Source organism: Equus caballus, chromosome X (assembly GCF_041296265.1).
Source record: "Equus caballus isolate H_3958 breed thoroughbred chromosome X, TB-T2T, whole genome shotgun sequence".
Lineage (NCBI taxonomy): Eukaryota > Metazoa > Chordata > Mammalia > Perissodactyla > Equidae > Equus > Equus caballus.
Genome location: NC_091715.1, coordinates 124850208 through 124870387, shown reverse-complemented (window position 1 = coordinate 124870387; position 20180 = coordinate 124850208). Strand labels below are relative to the sequence as shown.

The following is a 20180-nucleotide window of genomic DNA, read 5'->3' as shown; positions in this document are numbered from 1 at the left end:
GGGCTGTGCCTCATATAGAAGCATCTAGCAGGCAGCGTGGGATTTAAGCTCTGCTCTTGAGGGCCCTGCAGGCTTGCTGGGAGATAAGACTTAGAAGCAGTAAGACAGTGTGTCATCACAGCTCCCGGGCGCTCCCGGGGTTCAGAGAAGGGAGTCATCGCTGTGAGCTGGAGCGGTCAGACTGTGTTTCCTGGAGGCTGTGGGATTGAGGCGTCCTCAGAGGACAGGAGGGTTAGGCAGGCACAGAAAGCGCCAGGGAGGCTCTCACCTCGGGCCACACAGCTACGTACGCTGCTGCTGTGCCTGAATGGTCTAGTTCAGTGCTGTCCGACAGAATATTCTACAAGGATAGAAGTGGTGTATATATGCTCAGTCCAGGACAGTAGCCACTATCCCCACATGGTTCTTGAGGCACTCATACGATTGAGGAACTGAATTTTTCATTTTGATTTATTTCAATTTAAATAGCCACATGTGGCTAGTGGCTCCCTTATTGGATGGTGCAAGTCTGGTTAATACATGGACACCAGGACACTAGTCAATTCAGATGAGGTTGAGGGGTCCCCTGAAAGTTCATTTCCAAAGTCTATCCCCAAACACCTAGGGCAATGCCGAGATCCGACTCCTCAGAGGGGCTCTGAAGCCTCCAGGCATCCTCTTGGCCCCTTCAAGACACATGAACCACCAATGTGGCCAGCAGGTAACATGCTTTCCAGTCACACCTGGAACCCTGTGCTTGCCAAAACCCAATTGCTGGAGAGAGGATAGGCCCCATCTAGAACACCAAAGTTAAGGAATAACAAGGAGCAAATCAGAACCTACCCCTGCCAGCTGGCCTCAGACAGTGCTTGGCTGGAAACTGCTCCCATGGAACAGAAACACCACTCTGGTACTGAAACTGCCACTCCGGCCTCCCTCTCTCCACTCAGTTAACAGGAAGATGATCACTCAGCTAGTCATTCTTATACCTCAGCTTTATCCAAGAATTTAGGACAGAGGAAGGTCCCAGCCTTATCTAAAACTCCCCGGGGAAATATTTCAAGGCAAGTAAATTTCCTTTATGCTGTACCTATAGTCTGTAAATGTTATGTTACTGAACTTTAGCAAATAGAATGGCAGGCAGTTCTGCCCAAATAGCACATATACCCAAATTTGGGTGCCTTGATCTACTCGCTCACTCCTGCCCTTACATACTGAAGTTCATCATATGCAGCAGTATAAGTTTTAAAGTTATTTTTTAAAGGTCCACACTAATGACAAACACTGATCTTACATATGGCTTTGTTTTAATAAGCTATACAAATCCAGTTCGAAATTCAAAAGTTACAAAAGGTACAGTGAAAAGTAAGCCTCTTCCCCTCACCCCCCTCCTCTCCCAGCTGCTACCTGGTTCTCCTCTCCAGAAGCAATCTGTTACCACTGGATCGAGTATACCTCCCAAGATAGTCTATGGATAACTAGTGTATTAACGCCTGACTTGAGAAAGAAGTCTAATTGAATATTCTCCCTCAAAAAGACAGAAAACAGAGAGAGAGGAAAAGAGGGGGGGAGGTGAGAATGGAAGGAGAGCGAGCGAATGTGAGCATGCTATTTGACAGCTATTTCCTGATGCCACGGCTTTAGTCTTTTTCTGTAGTTGCATTTGTAGCTTCAAATAAAGTCAGTCCTCATTTTTAAAACTGTTTTTTGTCTAATGAGCTAAATGTCAAAAGGTGAGCACCAGAATCAGAGTAATGTGCCTACCATAGCTGTTCAAAGCCTGCTGGCCAAAATACAAGAATATATGAGCTAGTATCTACAGTCCTTGGAAATGGACTAAATGTAATAGACGAAAACACTAAAAGTAAAAATGCATGGCCTCACTTGCAATGAGAGAAAATACAAATTAGAATAACCTGAAGGTATGACAATATACCTTTCAGAGAAGAAAAAGGGAATAAAATTATAAAATCCAGTGTTGTGCAGAATGTAGGGAAAGAACTACACTTGAACTCTATAGTGCTGATGGTTCCACAAATTTGATCTTTCTGAAAAGCAGCCTGACAATAAGTAAGACAAGCTATGGTTCTATCTGTACATTTGGTCCTGGTAACTCCACTTTGGCGAATGTGGTCCAAGGGAATAATACAAAAGGAGAAGATCTTTAAGACTCTGTATAAAAATGTTCATAGCAATACTATTAATTATGCTGAACAATTAAAACAATCCAAGTGGGGGACTGGTGCAGTGTATATCAGGAAAGAATGCTATACGGCCACTGAAAATGACACGGATACAAATGCACATGTAAGTAAAGTTGGCACACAAAATAAGATGTGCACTCTGATAACAATCAGACGGTCTACTTTATGACTTACAATCATATGGTAAACTAATAAAAAATCCGAAGAACTTAGAGATTTAAATTTATAATCATTTTTTTACTGTTAGCTGCTGCTGCCTTTCTCTTGAAGAAACATCATCTTAATCATCATCAACATCACTTCTTAAGCCAATTCTAACCCTAACCTAAAGTGAACGGAATGATATCAAATGCCTCAGCTTCTTATGAAGCATGAAAAAAAAGAAAGCATTTATTCAGACGTTTTTGAACCATTCTTTCAAGAGGCTGGGTCATCTTCACTCATCCCCAAAGTACCCTTCTAAATTCTAAGCTGGCAAACGGTAACCAAATTTTTGACTGATGTGCATTATAAAAAGTCTATTGGCCTTGGATTAAATATACAATAGCTATATATCTGTGTGACAAGCATACACTTTAGAGTAACTTAATTAACATGTATCATATGGTTTTGTCCTTTTATAGGACCTGGCACATAATTTCAGTATTTTTAATGATTCATCTAGGGACAAATGTGTCTTCTGGTATAGTAGTGGTCATACTTAATCTATAGAATACCAAATGCTTATCATGAATGTAATTGTTGATTATTTCCTACTGGAAAATATGACTTGCTCTTATCATCTATTTTATGACGCAGTTTCCAGTAACAATTGCAGAAATCGGGCCACTTATTTAGAGAAGGAAGAACGCTAGGTTAAATCCTTCTAGTGCAAATAATCACACCCCAAATTACGTCTTCTAAGTTTACATTTTTAGATAAAATAAAAGACACCAGGAAACATTTGACTTTGTTCTTTGCTCCTAACAGCACAGTACAGAGCACTTTACACTTCATTAGAATACCATTTAGACAATGACTAGGTTATTCCTTTCAAAGAGCTTCAAAACATGTTTACAGAAGGGCTGACCTGTACCAGATAAGGATTATTTCCAATTTAAGATTCAATGAGTCCATAAACTGCCAAGACAGATCCTTAGTAGGTACGTGACATGATAGGTTAGAGGAAGCAAAAATGAGACAGACAGAAAGACTAGGGTGTTAATTAGACCACATGAAAGAAATATTGAGAAGCCAACAACTAAAAAGCATTCTTAATGAGTACTTCATTCAACATGGCTGTTTAGCTTTCAGGTCACTGGGAATTTTGTCCACCAATGAATTCCAACTGTCTTATTCACTATTCCCAAAGACCAACTAAAACCAACGACTAGCTGGTCATTTCGGGCTGGGCCTGGTGCAGGATGTCTATGTGCCTCTCAGACCTCTGACTGCAGGGAACATAAGTGACCTCCGGCCACAGCCGCTGAGCCCTGAAATCCATCATTACTGCATTTTCACCAAGGCCAAACTTCCCACGGGCTGCTCTCAGCCAATGACTGGGTATGGCAGAGATACTAAGACAGGCCATTCCTGCGAGACACAGGACGCCCCAACATGCGACTTTGGTCAGGGATGCTATCCAACCTCACAAAGGACAGCAAGGAGTAGACGTGACACTACTTCACAAGTGTAGAAAGTAGACAGTGCAACTTAATGCATTAGAACAAGACAGTTTATTACAACACAGCAAACACCATGAGTATCAGCATAGATTTGCCAGTTCCCCTACCCCCAAGTGCCACAGGGCAATGCAATGGGCTCAGGTGGATGCCACTCATGCAGTGGGAAGAACTGCAGCTGAGGAACCCAGGGTCAAGGACCTGGGACTTTTTGAGCCATGAGCAAACAAACCACTGCCCCTCCCCGGGGAAGCAAGAAGTTAAACGGTAGTCACACTGGTTACCTTGCCCTTCAGAAATGGCTGAGTAACAGGGTACAGATAAGCCTTCCTTTAAGGACCCTCACCAAGAACCTGCAGGGATGCTCAGGGCCCATGGTGGACTGCCTCTCCAGACAGAGTTGCTTTGCCGAAATGTTCTTAGAACTGCACCACATAGTCTGACTTTTCCTACCCACCCTTCCTTCCTTCCCTCTTTCCTGCACAGGGCTCAGACCTGCATCTAGTCCCACAGCTCTCCCTGACTCCTCTGGCTCCCTCCTCATTTTCCCCACAGGCATTTTCCCTAATAAATCTCTCACATGTATAACCCCATCCTGGCATCTGCTTCTCAGAGAACTCAAACTAGCACAAATGGTGCCAGTGCTGGTCCAAGAAAACAGCCTGTGGTAAGATGGAGTTCTGAGACTGCTTTTGTCAGTGCCTGGTGGACAAAATAGACACCGTCCTGAGGCGGGTGTGGGGCACGGATAGTCCAAGGCATAGGGTGGCAGTCCAGCTGCTAAAGATTTCTCTGGAGATGACCTGGGAAAACTGGGAGAGTGGCCTTGGAGATGCAGCGATTCAGGCTTTTGAAAAATATGGGAGAATAAGGCCTACAGAGACAGTGGAGACGGCTGCATACAGTTAAATTGTACCGATGCCCTGCAGCAGGGTAATGAGAAATGATGACAGTTATTAAGTAGCTAAAGATTATGCGTGAGAGCCCAAGGGCTTCCGTGGAGCTTACAAAAAGGCTCTTATTTCCTACAGTGCAGGAGCGAACACAGCTGAGTAGCAAAGAGAGAACATAATAGAGCTGCAGAACTCCAGGGAGATAAATACTCAATGTTTAATATGCGGTAGGTCTGCTTTGCTTAAGTCAGGGCCACATGACTTCATGTGGTTGAAAAATCCTGGGACCCTGAAACAGGGGATGGGAACATCTGGCCAGACACCCCAGAGGGTGTTGGCTCTGTAGATATCCCCACCCAGCCCTCAGAGTGCAGAGGGGGCCACCATTCCCTAGTAATGAGCTAGCACTTCCCCTGTGCCGGAAGACGCTGCAGAGGCTGCTTCCCCAACAAGGCAACTGGTGCCCCTCTCTGAGGAGCTGTGTCCAGCCCCTTTCCCAGTTACTAAGCTGATAACTAGGATTAGATCCCAGCATAACCTGTCTGGGGAAGTGCTGGGTCTAATGAAGAAGAGAGTATACACCAAAGAGCTGCAAAAATTAGCTGGGGGGGGGGTACTAACAGGAGCCAAGGAAGCACTGGGTTTGGATTTCAAGGGTGCTCTATCAAGAGGGCCAGAAAAGCAAGAGTTCACAGGCTTGGGAGCACTTTCTCAGGAGACAGGATTTGACGCCCCTGGCGAGGACCACAGGGGGTAAGTCTCTACTAAGGTGTCACTTAGAGGCCCAGAGGAAATGATGGTCACCACTGAGAAAAGTAGCAATGTCTGAGCTGCCAGGACGAATGGCAGAGGAAGGAATTAAAAGGCAGCGAGAAGTGGGCATGCTGGAGTGGAGATATTATATGAGGTGAAAAACCCCATCAGAGGGTAGTGTTCCACAGAGGAGCCCAGAGGACACCCTATTCACCAAGGCCATCAGGAAGGCACTGGTGAAAAGGGGCACCAGCATCACTAAGTTCAGAGGTGCTGCAGGCCAGAGATGGCAGTAAGAGACCATACAAGGTCTGAAGGGCAGCTGGGGGCGCTTGACCCACAGGGAGTTGTGGAGGAGCGCGACAAACCTACAGCCAACAAAGGTGCTGCTCAAGATTTGAGAGCTGAAAAAGACTAAAGCAGAGGAGCAGGGGACTGAGAGAGGTTTCCCTGTAAAAAGCCCTAATTCCTGGCTCAGTTTCCAGACTTTGGCCCACTTTCACATCTGGCAGAGGGAGCTGGGTCCCTAGGAGGAATGACAATGGTGAGTATGTGCTATTCCCCCAGTACTTCCCCCAAAGTGACCACAGCCACTTACGTGGGGGTATGTACACGGGGGAAAGAACAGCTAGACGTTCGAGGAATGCTAGACTCAAGATCTAAGTTGATGTTGCCACTTAGGGACCTGCAGCAGCATCACGGCTTCTGTTACACTGGGGACTTCAAGGGCTGAGTGATAACTGAAGTCCTGGCTAAAACAGTACTCACAGTGGGCCTGCAGACCTACACAGTGGTCATTTCCCAGTCCTTAACTGTGTAACTGGAACTGAGTTGGTAGCTGGGAGTAACCCCACGTGGGTCCTTGGCCTGCAGGGTAAGAGCTGTCACAGCGAGGAAAGCCAAGTAGAAACCTCTGAAACTGTCCCCACCCCACCCCCACCGCCACCACCATGGACAAGGGAGTAAACTGTGACGCTTACTTTTCTGTGTCAATTTGGCTTAGGCTATAGTACCCAATTAGTCAATCAACTAATCTAGGTGTTGCTGTGAAGGTATTTTGCAGATGTGGTTAACATCTACAATTAGTTGATTTTAAGTAAAGGAGATTGTCCCAGATAATCTGGGTGGGCCTCATCCAATCAGTTGAAGGCCTTAAAAGCAAAATTGAGATTTCCCTGAGGAAGAAATTCTGCCTGTGGACTGCAGTGTCAGTTCCTGCTCAAGAGTTTCCAACCTGCCCTATAAATTTTAGACTTGCCTACCTAGCAACCACAACTACGTAAGTCAATTTCTTGCCATATATATACGTGTGTGTATATATATATACACACACACATATACATGCTTTATCGCAAGGAATTGGCTTACAGTAGGATATATATATCCTACTAATTGTTTCTCTGGTAAAACTCTGATTGATACATAAATCAAACACAGTATTACATCCCAGCGGAGACAGAGTAGATCAGTACCATTATTAAAAACCTAAAAGATGCAGAGTGGTAGCCCTTACCATGTATTTGCACCTACGGCCACATAGGGGTTCCCGTATAACCAGCTGGAGGAAGAGAAAACAGCTTGAGCTTGGTTTACAGACAGGTCAGCTCAGTATGTGGCTGCAAAATGAAGATAGATGGATGGTATCTGCATTACAGCCATGTTCAGGGGTGGAAAAGGAAAATTTTTCCAATGGATGCAACTGTAAGCAGTACAACTGACTTGGTGTGGAAGAAGTGGCCTGAAGTGAGAATATTTATTGAATATGTATAGACTCCTGGGCAGTGTCCAATGGTCTGACCATCTAGTTGGGAGCCTGGAAGGAAAAGTGCTGGAAAATCAGAGACAAGGGGGTCTAGTGTAAAGGCTGTGGATGGACATTTGGGAGCAGGCAAAGTATGAAGATTTCTGCGTCACACGTTAACACTCATCAGAGAGCATCCACCACAGAAGAAGCACTAAACAAGCAGACAAAATGACTCAGACAGGTGCATGTGCCTTCGTCAATGGCTACCACACAACTGGCACGATGGACACATAAGTAGAGTGGCCACCATGGCTGATGGAGGCCCACAGCAAGGACTCCTGCTTACCAAGGCTGATCTAGTGAGAGTCTGATGGCAACTTTGGCTCAAGGACTCACTACTGGTCTTGCTGAAATGTTCTTAGAACTCCACATCAGTCTAAGACTTTTCCTACCCACTTCACTTCTTCCCTTCTCTCTTCTCCGGAGGCTAGACCTGCATCATAGTCTGACAGCTCTCCCAGACGCCTCCAGCTCCCTCTTCATTTTCCTTCATGGCCATTTCCCCCTGCAAAAAATTTCTTACACATCTAATCTAGGATACAAACTAACATACCAGGTAATCTAACTTAGTGTGCTATTAAAGCTTTACTCCTCTGTTTTACAGGGTCAGAAATTCAACTTTAAAAATTCAGCAAGGGTATTAAGGTCTTGTGTAGGTACCAGTTCCTATCAAACTCATAAGGGAATGGTTGATACAAGAGAATGACAAGAATCTCAAAATGAGAAAGAACTGCCAAGCAGACCAGATAGATATGCAATGGAGCTGAAAAAGTGTTCCCTTCTCAACAAGAGTAGCTACTTGAAAATCAGACTAAGCCCAGAAGTAGCCTGGCATGTCTGGAACATGGAAAGGGAGCTGGCTAGCCAAAAGGTGGAAACCCAACTGTCCATCCACTGATGAAGGGATAAACAAAATGTGGTATATCCATACAATGGAATCCTATTCAGCCATAAAATGGAATGAAGTACCGAGGCTTGATACAACACGGATGAACCTTGAAAACATTATGCTATGTGAAGGAAGCCAGACACAAAAGACCACTTATTGTATGATTTCACTTACATGAAATGTCCAGGATAAGTAAATCCATAGAAATGAGAAGCAGATTGGTGGTTGGCAGGGAGGAGGAGGAGGAGGGAATGAGGAATAACTGCTAAATGGGTACGTGGTTTCATTTTAGAGTGACGAAAACATTTTGTAACTAGATAGCAGTGGTGGTTTTAACGGTGGTTTACACTGCGAATGTACCAAATGCCACTAAATTGTTCTCTTTGAAATGGTTTTTATGTTAATTTCATCTCAATAAAAATAAATAAATAAATAAATTGCAAGAAAAAACCGTGGAGACATATCAACCAAAAAAAAAAAACAAAAAGCAAAAAAGAAGACGTTTAAAATTTCAGAAAAAGGGGGGGCAGTGAGCAGGCTGATGTTAAGAATCACTATCACATTCATATCCAGCTGTCCGAACCTAGTCAAGCCATGCTTCTCTATGGTCCCATCTGCCAACAGGAAAGGTCACTGCAAGGGTTCTAAACATCTAGCACAAAGACTAGAATTCTAGAATTGCCTGATATTTCCTCTTTCCTGGACATTTCACCATAAAGTGGGGTCACAAATTCAAGGGCCATATGCTTGAACCCAAATTTAGGATACATACTCTGATTAAGTACCAAGGGTATTCCCAGGGACAACAGCTTTCGCTCAAAACTCCAGGACACTTGACTGTTGAAACTATAGCTCTCTCACTCACTCTACACTCAAGAGATTACAACAATGCAGCCTCAGAGATTTTACATATAGCAACAGTCAAAGCATAATTGAATTTGATTGCATTTTAGAAACATAGCTCATTTCCAATTCTACCGAGCAGCTGAACGGGCTGCGGCTTCAGTGATGCCTGCGGTCACTGGGATTAGAGGACTCCTGGTCCCAGGAGTGCCGGGCCCTTTTATGCCTATGAGATTTATCTCGGCTCCTACTTCGACTTCTGTGGCTGTGCCCCTCAGAGCGCTCACTGTGCCAGCTAGAATGTGTATCTGGGTTTCGGCCTCTGTCTCTATCCCTGTTCCTTTCTTCTCTTTCTTCCCTCCTGCTTGAGGACTTGTGTTCGTGCCTGGGCTTCTCCTTCTTCAGCTCCCTCTCTCGCTCCTCTGCTCCACTGCGGCAAGTCGTCCTGACCTCAGGGGAGCTGGGGTGGTGCTTCCGAACCTCCCTGGACTCTGACTTCTGACCCCTCTCTGAGTTCTTGCTGCTATGCTTTTTAGAGCCAGGGTCATCCTTTTCCTTTATTGTCTTGCTTCTGGGCGATGAAGAGGAGGCTGGCTGCTCTTCCTGTACCTCTCGGTCAGTCTTCTCTTTGTCTTTCTTTCTTTTCTTCTTTTCCTTTTTGTCTGGAGGAAAAAAGGGGCTCAATCAATGAGAAAAGGAAGATGGAGGAGATGTAAAAGAAAAGCATCCCTGGCAGCAGCATGAAGCAGTCACAGCCTATACTTCCAGAAAAGTGCCTCCAAGAAGCCAAGCTGGATGTCTGTCACCCTTGATATGTCAAGTTGCTGTATAACGCAATTCCCACCCTTAATTACCACTTTAAAGACCCTACCTCCGAATACAGTCACATTCTGATGTACTAGGGGTTAGGACTTCAACATAAATATTAGGGGGACAGAATTCAGATGAGAATATTAGCCTTCCGCTGATACATCTCCTTTCCCAATTAAAGTAAGGTTCCCCACACCTTCCCCCTTCACACTTAAGAACTGATTATCAACTCTCAGTGAATGCTAGGAAGAGAAAACACTAAGACCACCCAGAATCTTCCCTTGGGTCTCAATGCTTTACCTTTTTTGTGTTTTTTTGTGGGTTTGTCATCTTCAGAGCCCTCAGATGAACTCGGTGAGGGGGTGCGAGCCCCACAGCCCTTCTCCTGGAGCCCTTTGCTCACGTCATCCATTTCCTCTGAGTCCTTAGGAGCCCGATAGTTAGACACATGATCCACTCGGATAGTTCTTCCTTTGATCTAAGACAGACAGCAATGCTTCAGCACAGACAGCCCTCCTAACAAACTATTTGAACCCAGCTGCAGAAAGCCACGATTTGAACATCCACTACCTTCCTGCTAATTCTATTCCTGGGGAAATCTCTAAAGCAGACCTACCCAACACATATATCTAGATATTAATTCGCTCAGCCCTCAGTGCAGCCAAGTGGGGCCTGGGGCAGCTGGAGCCCTTGAGGCAGTTGTCCTAGCAGTCTCATCAGTTTACCCCAGCGTGCCACACAAATATTTTCATGTTCTACGTGTGCCAAGAAGTGAAAAAAGGCTGAGAAGTACTGGCCGAAAGCACAAGCAGCATGGAAAACTGAGAGAATTCAGACGCACAAACAATGAATTACCCTCAATCTGTAACACTAATTTACAGTGAAACATACCAAGAAAAAGCCTGGCAGCTAGAAGGAATTCCTGAAATCGAGCTCAATGCTACAGCTGCTTTCTCGATACAGCAATTAGGATGAGGCCAAGGCAGACCAACGGTTGGGAGGCGGGAAGGAATCTAGGAAGGACCACTCTTTTCTTTGGCCTTCACACTTTGCTCTACCCCCACCATACTGGAACAACTGGCTCACACTGATACTTACGCTGTGAATCACAACTCTCCGGGTGAACAACACAACAAATTAACCCCTCACTTAAAACAAAAACTTTCAGGCAAATACAGATTTATTCTATAGGCAAAGTCATCTGAAATTTTAAAAGTCTGGCTTTTGTTGTTCCAATACAAGAGCAGATTTTTATTCTTACCTTTAAGCCTGAGGAGCTTCTGTCATCTATCCTATTCCCCATTTCAACACATTTTGAAAACCCTCCTTCTATGGTGACTCCCTTTGACTGCGGGCCCTCTTAAAAATCAAGCCTAGAACCTTGTTTCACCCTGTCCTATAGCCTCCAGCTGTTCCATACTGGTGCAATCAGTGACACACTCTCCAAGTCAAGAGTCAGCTCCCAACCTGTGACAACGCTCGCTCAACTGCAGTGCTTTTCCTAAATGAGCACAGGGACCATGCGGAGCACAGAGAAGCCTCACTTGCCCCATCTCCTTCTCTCAGCCCAATGTCTCCCTTCCCAGGGTGGGAGCGAGAGGGCACAGAGGAGAGAAAACTTCAGAATGAGTTACTTATGTAGAATTTGTCATCAGATTTTAACTAGAGAATTTCCAGGGCCCAGTACTGCTAAGTCAGTGGAGACATATGACAGACATACACAGCTATGTCCTAGGTCATGAAGCCATGATGGAGTCCCAAAACCCCCCAACAGAGAACAGCATGGGAGAGCAGTGTTTGCTAGTCTCTTCATTCTCCAATACATCAGAGATGAGACTAGATTGTGAGGAGCAAAAGTGGAGAAATAGACGCCTGGCTGGGGACGTGGGGCACGATATCCATGCTTCTGGGAAGATGGTTTGCTAACAGATGGGGAAAAGGAACAAGTGCTGGCAGGGTCATGAGCCAACAGAATTATTTCCTGGGATCATTTCCTGGTTAGTGTGTCCCCAAACCTCTGCAACCCTCACAACATACCCCACTGACCAGTACTGTCCTCGAGCCTGTGGCGATCAGGTGGGAAACGAAACCAAACCCCTACACACAGGAGAAGTCAGGCCAAATCCCAGCTTAGTAAGCACACTCACCTTGATCCCATTAAAATTGTCAACGGCCAGAATTGTGCTCCTCTGGTCCTCATAGCAGAGGAAACAGAATCCTTTGGATTTGCCAGTCTTCTTGTCCCGTACCAGATTAATGTTAACAATCTCTCCATATCTATTTATTTTATAAAAGAGTAAGACACTATTGATTTAAAATGCAAAAACTTTCAGATCGGACGACAAAACAAAATTCAAATAATACAGTTTGTACAGGAGACACATCTAAAACAAGATGACATATAAAGGTTAAAAATAAAAATTTAGACAAGGATATAGCAGAAACACCCAATTAAAAAATGGGTGGTAATATTAAGACCAAAGATGAATTCAAAGCAAAAAAAAAAACCATGAAATGGGACTAGGAGAGCTTTTTTACAATGAAAAAGATCCTAATACATAACAAAGGTATAAGTCATGAAACTTTATGCATAAATTAACAAATCAAAAATGTTAATTAAAAAAACTATTAGAAATACAAAGAGAAACTAATAGTTAAAGTTATGAACGATTTTAACACACAACCTTAAGTTTATAACACATAAAGTTGATAAAAACAAGGTCAGAGGAATTACTATAATTAACATATAATTATTTAATATAAATACAAATAAATATATAATTAATAATATAACAATTATATTGTTAACAAATATTAATGTCAGCCTAGTAGATATACAGATAAATTTGAATCTTACAAAAAGATGACAGTTTCTTCTCATGAATTCACGAAACACATATTAAAATTGACTATAGAATAAGGTCTCATAGTAAACTTCAACAACCTCCAAAAATAGAACAGATCATGTTCTCCAATCACAATGTTATAAAGCTGGAAATAATATTTGGAACAAAAAATATGCTACAAACTAGAACTTGAAACCTACTCTCCTAGCTAACAACTGGATGAAGGAGAAAGTAAAACAAAATAAAGAAAAAAAATCAGTGGTAGACTCTTTAGGGAAATAATGAAAATGAGAAGAATATATACCAAAACTTAACGGGTTAACTAAAACCATATTCAGGAAAATCTGTAACCTTAAAGAATTTTATTGTTAAAAAAGAACAAATGAATGTAAAAGCAAGCAAATCTAAAGAAAGAAGATGGGAGTTAATAAAGATAAAAGCAGAAATTAATTAAATAGGAAATAGAAAAAAATTCTACCTTACTCCTTGTACAAAAATAAATTTCAGATAAATTAAAGCTTCATAAATTAAAAAATGAAGTCATAAAAATAAAATAGGAATTGATAGATACATTATAAAATGATCACATACATATACCTTGGCCTGAAATCTAGAATCTTACTTAACAGAAAATACTAGAGATGATTCAACTAAGGTCAGGAACTATTTAACACTGTTTAATTTTGTAGGTATTGGCCAATGCGATTAGGAGAAAATGCATATAAGAAATGAAAAAAGAGGAAGTAAAACTATCTCTGTCTGAAGATTCTATATGATAGTATGTATAGAAAACCCAAGAGAATCAATGATAAACAGTGATAAAAACCAACAGTATTCAGTAAGTTGACAGGATATACAGTTGATAAAAATAAATCACCCTCTTACATTCAAACACTAATCAGTTAGAAGATATAATGAAAGAGAAACTCCATTTATAACAGTAATGAAAAAGATAAAATACTCAGAAATAAACTTAACAACAAGCAATGTACAAAGCCTACATAAAGGAAACTTCTTAAAACTCCTTTAAGACACAAACATAGACTTGAACAAACACAAAGACATCGCTTGTTCTTGGACAGGATGACTCAACATCATAAAGATGGCACAACCTTCCCCCAAGTTTAAGTTAATACTTAAATTTAATATAATCCCAATTAAAAATATAAGTTGTGTTTTCCTTTCCTGGAGGTAGATAAGTTGATTGTAAAGTTGTTGCAGAAAAATGAACATGCAAGGATAGCTGGGAAAACCTTCAAAAAGAACAATGACGGGGAGTAGCTCTCCCAGACATGAAACACCCTGAAGAGCTTCTCTGACTAACTGGTGTGGGACTGGCACACGAAGAGACACACCAACAGAACAGAATAAAGCCAAGAAAGAGACCAAGGACATATGGAAATATTAGTAAGTGATAAGGGTGACATTCCAATTTTCTGGGAAAAATATGGACTTTTTTATAAATGTTGTTGGAACAACTGGACAGCCATTTGAAAAAACATGAAATTGGATCCATATTTCACACTACACATCAGAATAACTCTAAATGGATCAGAGATTTCAATGTATAAAACTGAAATCATACAACTACCAGAAGAGAACACAGATGGGTGGGTGGGGAGAAATACTTTCTAATTATGACTCAAAATCCAGAAACAATAAAAGACTGATAAATTTCACCAAATAAAATACTAGAGGGGTACACTATAAAGGGACAGCATGAGGGAGTGTTTGGGGTGATGGAAGTGCTCTTCATCCTCACTGTGGAGGTGATTACATAAATCTATACCTATATTAAAACTCATAGGACTGTACACTCCCTAAAAAGTCAATTTTACCAAAAAGTCAATTTTACCATAAGATAATTTAAACATATGAATGAATGAAAAAATAGTTTTGCATAGCAAAAAGCAAAGTGAAAAGACAAATGACATTATCAGGAAAACCAGTGAAGTTGAATAAATTCTATATGTTAGAAAATAATACTATTTTATCAGTGTTGATTTCCTGAATTTGATCACTATACTGAGGTTAAACAAAAGTATGTCCTTGTGTTTTGGAAAATACACACTGAAGAATTAAGGGATGAATGGGCATCAGGTCTGCAACTGACTCTCAAATGATTCAGAAAAAATATATTTAAGTGGAGAAAAATAATAAAGCAAATGTGGTAAAATGCTAACATATGGGGCACTCTGGGTGAAGGGGATACAAGTATTCTTTATACTATTTTATAACTTTCCTGTTTTAAGCCTGAAATTATTTCAAACTAAAAAGTAAAAGAAAAAAAGAATATAGGAGCTTGCTTGAAGGGACTCCTACAGACCAAATTGGGACAATTTGAGCATCAAGAAATAATGATGGTAATGTAGTAGGAAACATCAAATTAAAAAAAATAAGTCCATAGTAATACAATACATGACAAAGTGTTATAACAAAGAGTTCATATCCTTAATACATGAAAGGCTCTTATAAAATCAATAAGAAAATGAGGAATACTCCAAAAGAAAAAACAGGCAAAGGATATGAATAGATGATTTACAAAGAAAAATACTAATAATGGCCTGTAAATCTATGAAAAGATGTTCAACCTCACTGATGATGAAATAAAGGCAAAGTAAAATAACAATGAGAAGCCATACAGTAAATATTTTTTTATAACCATTGCTCTTAGGATTCAGAAAAATGGGCATTCTAGTGAGAGTGGAAATTGATACAACCTTTTCAGAGCGCAATTTGGCATGTTTATAAAATATCTTAAAAATGCTAACATATTGATCCAGTAATCTCACTGAGGAAACCAACAAGGATGCATACAAAACTGTATATACTAAGATGTACATTGCAGTATAATTTATAACAGCAAAATATTGGAAATAATACCCAACATTTTTTAAAAAGACAATAAAGAAATGCACCAAAATGTTAACAGTTTTTCCTTAAAGTACATTCTATTTTCTTCTTTATACTTTTTCCTCTCCTGCTATGACTATACATTACCTTGATAATCAGAAAACAAAGTATTTTTTGAAAGCCACTGTTATCAGTGGCAAAGGCAATCTTCATGGACAGCAATGTGTGTAGCCAGAATAGAGAATTAGAATAAATACACACACTACCTGATCATCACTCAATGCAAATAAGACAGAAACAGCTCTTGGAAGGCTGGGCCAAGGAGAGGTACCACGAAGGGATGGAAATTATAGGCTGCACCTGCTGTGAACTTCCCGATGCCCAGAAGTTGGAGGAAGCAGCCTCAGTCCCTGCAGGGCCCTCTGCCTGTGTGCACTGCCCAAGCCCTCGACCATGGCCTTCTTCTCATGTGTACTGCCCAGTTTCTTTCCCTTGGCCTTCTGTCCTATATGCTGCCCAATCACTCAGCCAGAACCTGCTTCCCCCTAAGCTGCATAACCATTCAGCGAGGGCCCTCTGCTTATGGGATGGCCCAACCATCCCCTGCCACGGCAATGCCTCTGTCGGGGGTACTGGCTGTGTTTGCTTGCCCAACCCCTTCTGCCATGGTCCCCTGACTGTACATGCTGTCCGACTTCTCAGCAACCGTCCTCTGCCCCTGAGAGCTACACAACCCAGGGGCCATGGTCCTCTGCTCCTATGAGCTGCCAAGGCCCTCTGGCTCTATGGACTGTCTAGCCACTCTGTGTAGCTCTGGGGTTGTGCCTAGGCCCTCTCCTACCAGCTGCCACTACCAGTGTGAGCTGCCAAGGCCCTCTCCTGCCCAGTGCCACTGCTATCGTCTCATAGCAAAATGAAGACTATAAGGTTCTCCTATTCATTCTTGTTCCTCATCAGCCCGTGATTCTCAGCCTCTAGGTGAAGAGAATGGCTCTCCTCAATAACTTTACACTCATCTAGAAACAAAGAAACCAAACTACAGCGTAAACCTTTTGCTTTTTTCCCAATTCTTCTGTGCTTTGCCCTAATCCTACAATGCCACACAGGTGTGGGCCCAGAAGGGCCCTGTGATCCTATCATGGGTTACTCCTAGTTTGTAGAAACACGAGGAGATGGGCCAACATAGTATCTTCCTGAGAGTTCCAGTGTGTTCCAGTGTAGACCCAGGCTGAACAAGCCCCAGTAAGAAAGGAATGAAAATAGACCAGAATCCCCACGACAGCCTCCTAAATCATCCAACTTCTTGGATTTTCCACATTGGGAGAGTTCTAGAAACCATGTCCTATGACTGATTCAGACTAGAGCAGAGGCTACAGCCCTCCCCATGCAGGGAGGCCGGTCAGCCTAGAATTAAAATAAATGGCTTTCGTGATGCCACAAAATGCATTATGGAAGCAAACTACTTTGATGACCCGAAATGCAGGAAATGAAAGGGGACTTACTGTGAGAACACACAGATGATGTCCCCTTCAGTCAGTTCATAAGGAAGCCCTCCTAGAAGAGAAAACCACATTTCAGTTCAAGAAACATTTACCAAGTGCTGCTACATACCATGCACTAGGCCAGGCACTGAAGGTGCAAAGAAGAGTAAGCCACAGGGCCCGTTCTCAAAGAACTCACAGGCTGATGCAGTGACAGAAGCACATATAAGGCGGAACTAGTACAGAAAAAGCAGTGGTTAACTTTGACTGGAAAGGTCGGGGTCACCACCAACCAAACTAATCCTCCTCACACGCAAAATCTTACAGACAAAGAAGACAGTTTCCAGCACAAAACTCTGCTTCCACAACCATTTCTTAAACTCATCTGCCCCTTACTCACGAATTCATAGCTAAGATCCAAAATCAGTTTAAATAGCCAAATATTAACCCCACCTCACAAAGACCAAGGATTATAAAGACAATTGTTAAGCATTTCACAGAAAATAACTTTCCATGCAAATGTTTCCTTCCTCATCTGTAAAATGGTGATATTAGTACTTACCTCACAGAAGTGTAATAAGAATTAAATAAAACAATAAAATAAAATTTAAAAGAATTTAAAAAAACAATATGGGGAGGGCAAAAGGGGGTAAAGGGGCACATATCTACGGTGACAGGTAAAAACTAGATTATTGGTAGTGAACACGATGCAGTCTATACAGAAACTGAAATATGTAATGTACACCTGAAACTTACACACTGCTATTAGGCAATATGACGTCAATAAAATAATTTAAAAGTTACATTTCAGCAACAATAACAAAAAAAAGTATGGAAAAACTTAGAGAAAATAAACAAGGAGAAAACATTACATACAAAACATATATATAAAAAAGGCTTAGTACAATGGTGCAACAACCTCTTGAACAAACTGTCAAATTACTGGATGTGACACAGTGACTATAGAGATGGTAATACAGCCACGGACAGTACGCAGCAGCAAATTAGACGAGGAAAATTAATTCTGAGCTGGGGGAAAGGAGTGGCGGGGGACGGGGTGTGCGGGCAGTTAGCAGTAATATCGGATGGTGGCTAAGACCTTCAGTTCTAGAATCCCATAGTTTTGGCTGTTCTACTTACTAGCTACGTGACCTTAAGGAAATCCATTACTTTCTCTGCACCACAGTTTCCTCAGCTGTGTAATGGGGGGACGGGGAGTGATAATATTGGTTTCTGAGAAACCAAGTGGCAAGACTCTTAGCACAGTGAACGGCAGACAGTAACTACCACGGGCACTGATTTGGCAGGGAGAGCAAACTAGAAATGGGGGAGAAAAGAGATATAGAAAACCAGGTTATGGGCAGACAGCAGAAGGAAATAAAAGTGGGTGATGAATGTCGGGAGGAATGAAGGGCGGGAATGCTCAAGTACTAGGAAGGAGGCCGAGAGTGAGGAGCTCTGCGGAAGGAGGACGTGGACCTCACCCAGGAAGATCCAGGCGCTGTCCTTGTACTCAGAATGCCAGGACACCTTATCTGCCACGCCAAGCTGGACCTCACGCTCATTCAGCTCGTTGATCAGCTTCACTTTAGTTAAAGGGCTGCAGCGGGGGCAGAAAAGCCGACAAGTAAGCGCGGCCTGCCTGAGGTGAAGGGGAGCAAAACTACGGGACTAGTTTTCTAGTCTCCGCGCTTCTCCCGCCCCTCAGCCCTGCAGACGCTCTGCCACCCGAGCCCGGTGGGCCACCCCGGCGGCCCGCTCCCGCTTCCTCAGGGGGAAGCTGAGGCCTTACTTCATCTCCGCGAGTCCGCGCTCAGCACCGAGGCATTCGCTTCCGGGCGAGGCTGCAGGGCGCACGCGCGACCCGGGCGCCGCGTCCCCATTGGACTAGGCGGAGCTCGCGCTGCGCCGGAAGAGTTCGGCCGCTCCAGGGGTGCGGCGCGTGCGCACTCGCGCGGGAACAGGCTTTCCTCCGGGAGGGGTTCGTTCCTCCCGGGGATTTTACTCTCGTCTCTCGCTTCGTCCCTTTGGGAAGTGAGGCATGGGTGCGAGCCTGGTCTATTACAGGACCCCCAGTTCCTGGACGATGCCTGACATTGATTGAGTTAGCTGTAAATGTTTGTTGAATGAAGACTGAAAAAGAGTCAGCTTTTACCCTCCTCTCAGTCATTTTCACTGTTCTGAGTCAGACTTTTTGTGAGGTGTTCCGTTGCTGAGTCAGATCCTAGGATGACATATTGAGGCCAAGGTGAAGAAGCCAGTTAGCAGGAATGCCAGGTGAAACACTGATCAACGGAGTGGATGACAGTCTGCAGATTAGGGAAAAGAGTGTATAGACCATGGGGCAGAGAAGCCAGATAACTGAGACACATCATTGTAAAGACTAGAGTAGATGGGTGATCTGAGAGGCAAGCAATGACCTCAGAGATGAAGCCCATGGCGGGCCTGTCTTGGCTCAAGTCACAATGATGTTGCATGTAGGCTGGCAGCATTCTTCTCAAGCATGCTGAGGGCTGGCATCCCCCATGAGGTTGGGCACAGGTTTTCAAAGCTGTAGGATGATGCCACATAGCTTTCACTCAATCGCTGGTCAGCAACTTACCTTCTGGAGAGACCAGGTGGCATAGTGAGAAGAATATAGACTCTGAGGCCTGGCAGACCTAAGTTCAAATCCCAGTTCCACCATTTGCTAGCCGTAAAACCTTGGCCAATTGGCTTCAATTAACTTCATTGTGCATTGGTGATAATATCACCTCACAGGGATGTTTTGAGGATTAAATGAGATCATTCACATAAAGTGTGTGTGATAAGAGGTAGGTATTACTAATATTAATAATAATCTTCTTCTCAGGTTCCAAATACCCCCAGCCAGTGTTATAAGCACCCTACCCTCAGCTTCTGCAACCCCCAGATCTTACCCTCGGCTCTCCCTCAGGAAAAAGTTGGAAATGGCTGTCTGAGAGTTGGAGGACTGCAATATAAAATTGAGGCTAGAATGGCCCCTTGAATGCAGTCTTTCTTGAAGGTTCTTCAAGAAAGACTTTCAATGAAAAAAGCAAGAAGTATTAATTGAATATATATTTTCTCCCCTTGACCTACCCCATTCCACAAACCATGGGGATTAACCAAAACTGTGTGTGCCTCATTACCCAACTCCTTTTCTG

General features: G+C 42.9%; 1 protein-coding gene across 1 annotated transcript; it reads right to left on the bottom strand.

Moving 5' to 3' along the window:
- Window positions 1-3115: 3115 nt before the first annotated feature.
- Window positions 3116-18925, bottom strand: RBMX2 (RNA binding motif protein X-linked 2). Its single transcript, XM_001500112.6, has 6 exons — window positions 18809-18925; window positions 18501-18616; window positions 17038-17089; window positions 11984-12113; window positions 10137-10314; window positions 3116-9688 (listed from the first exon to the last, which is right to left on the bottom strand). The coding sequence occupies exons 1-6, from the start codon at window positions 18811-18813 to the stop codon at window positions 9186-9188; spliced, it is 984 nt and encodes a 327-aa protein (XP_001500162.1). The 5' UTR covers window positions 18814-18925; the 3' UTR covers window positions 3116-9185.
- Between the last annotated feature and the right edge of the window lie 1255 nt (window positions 18926-20180).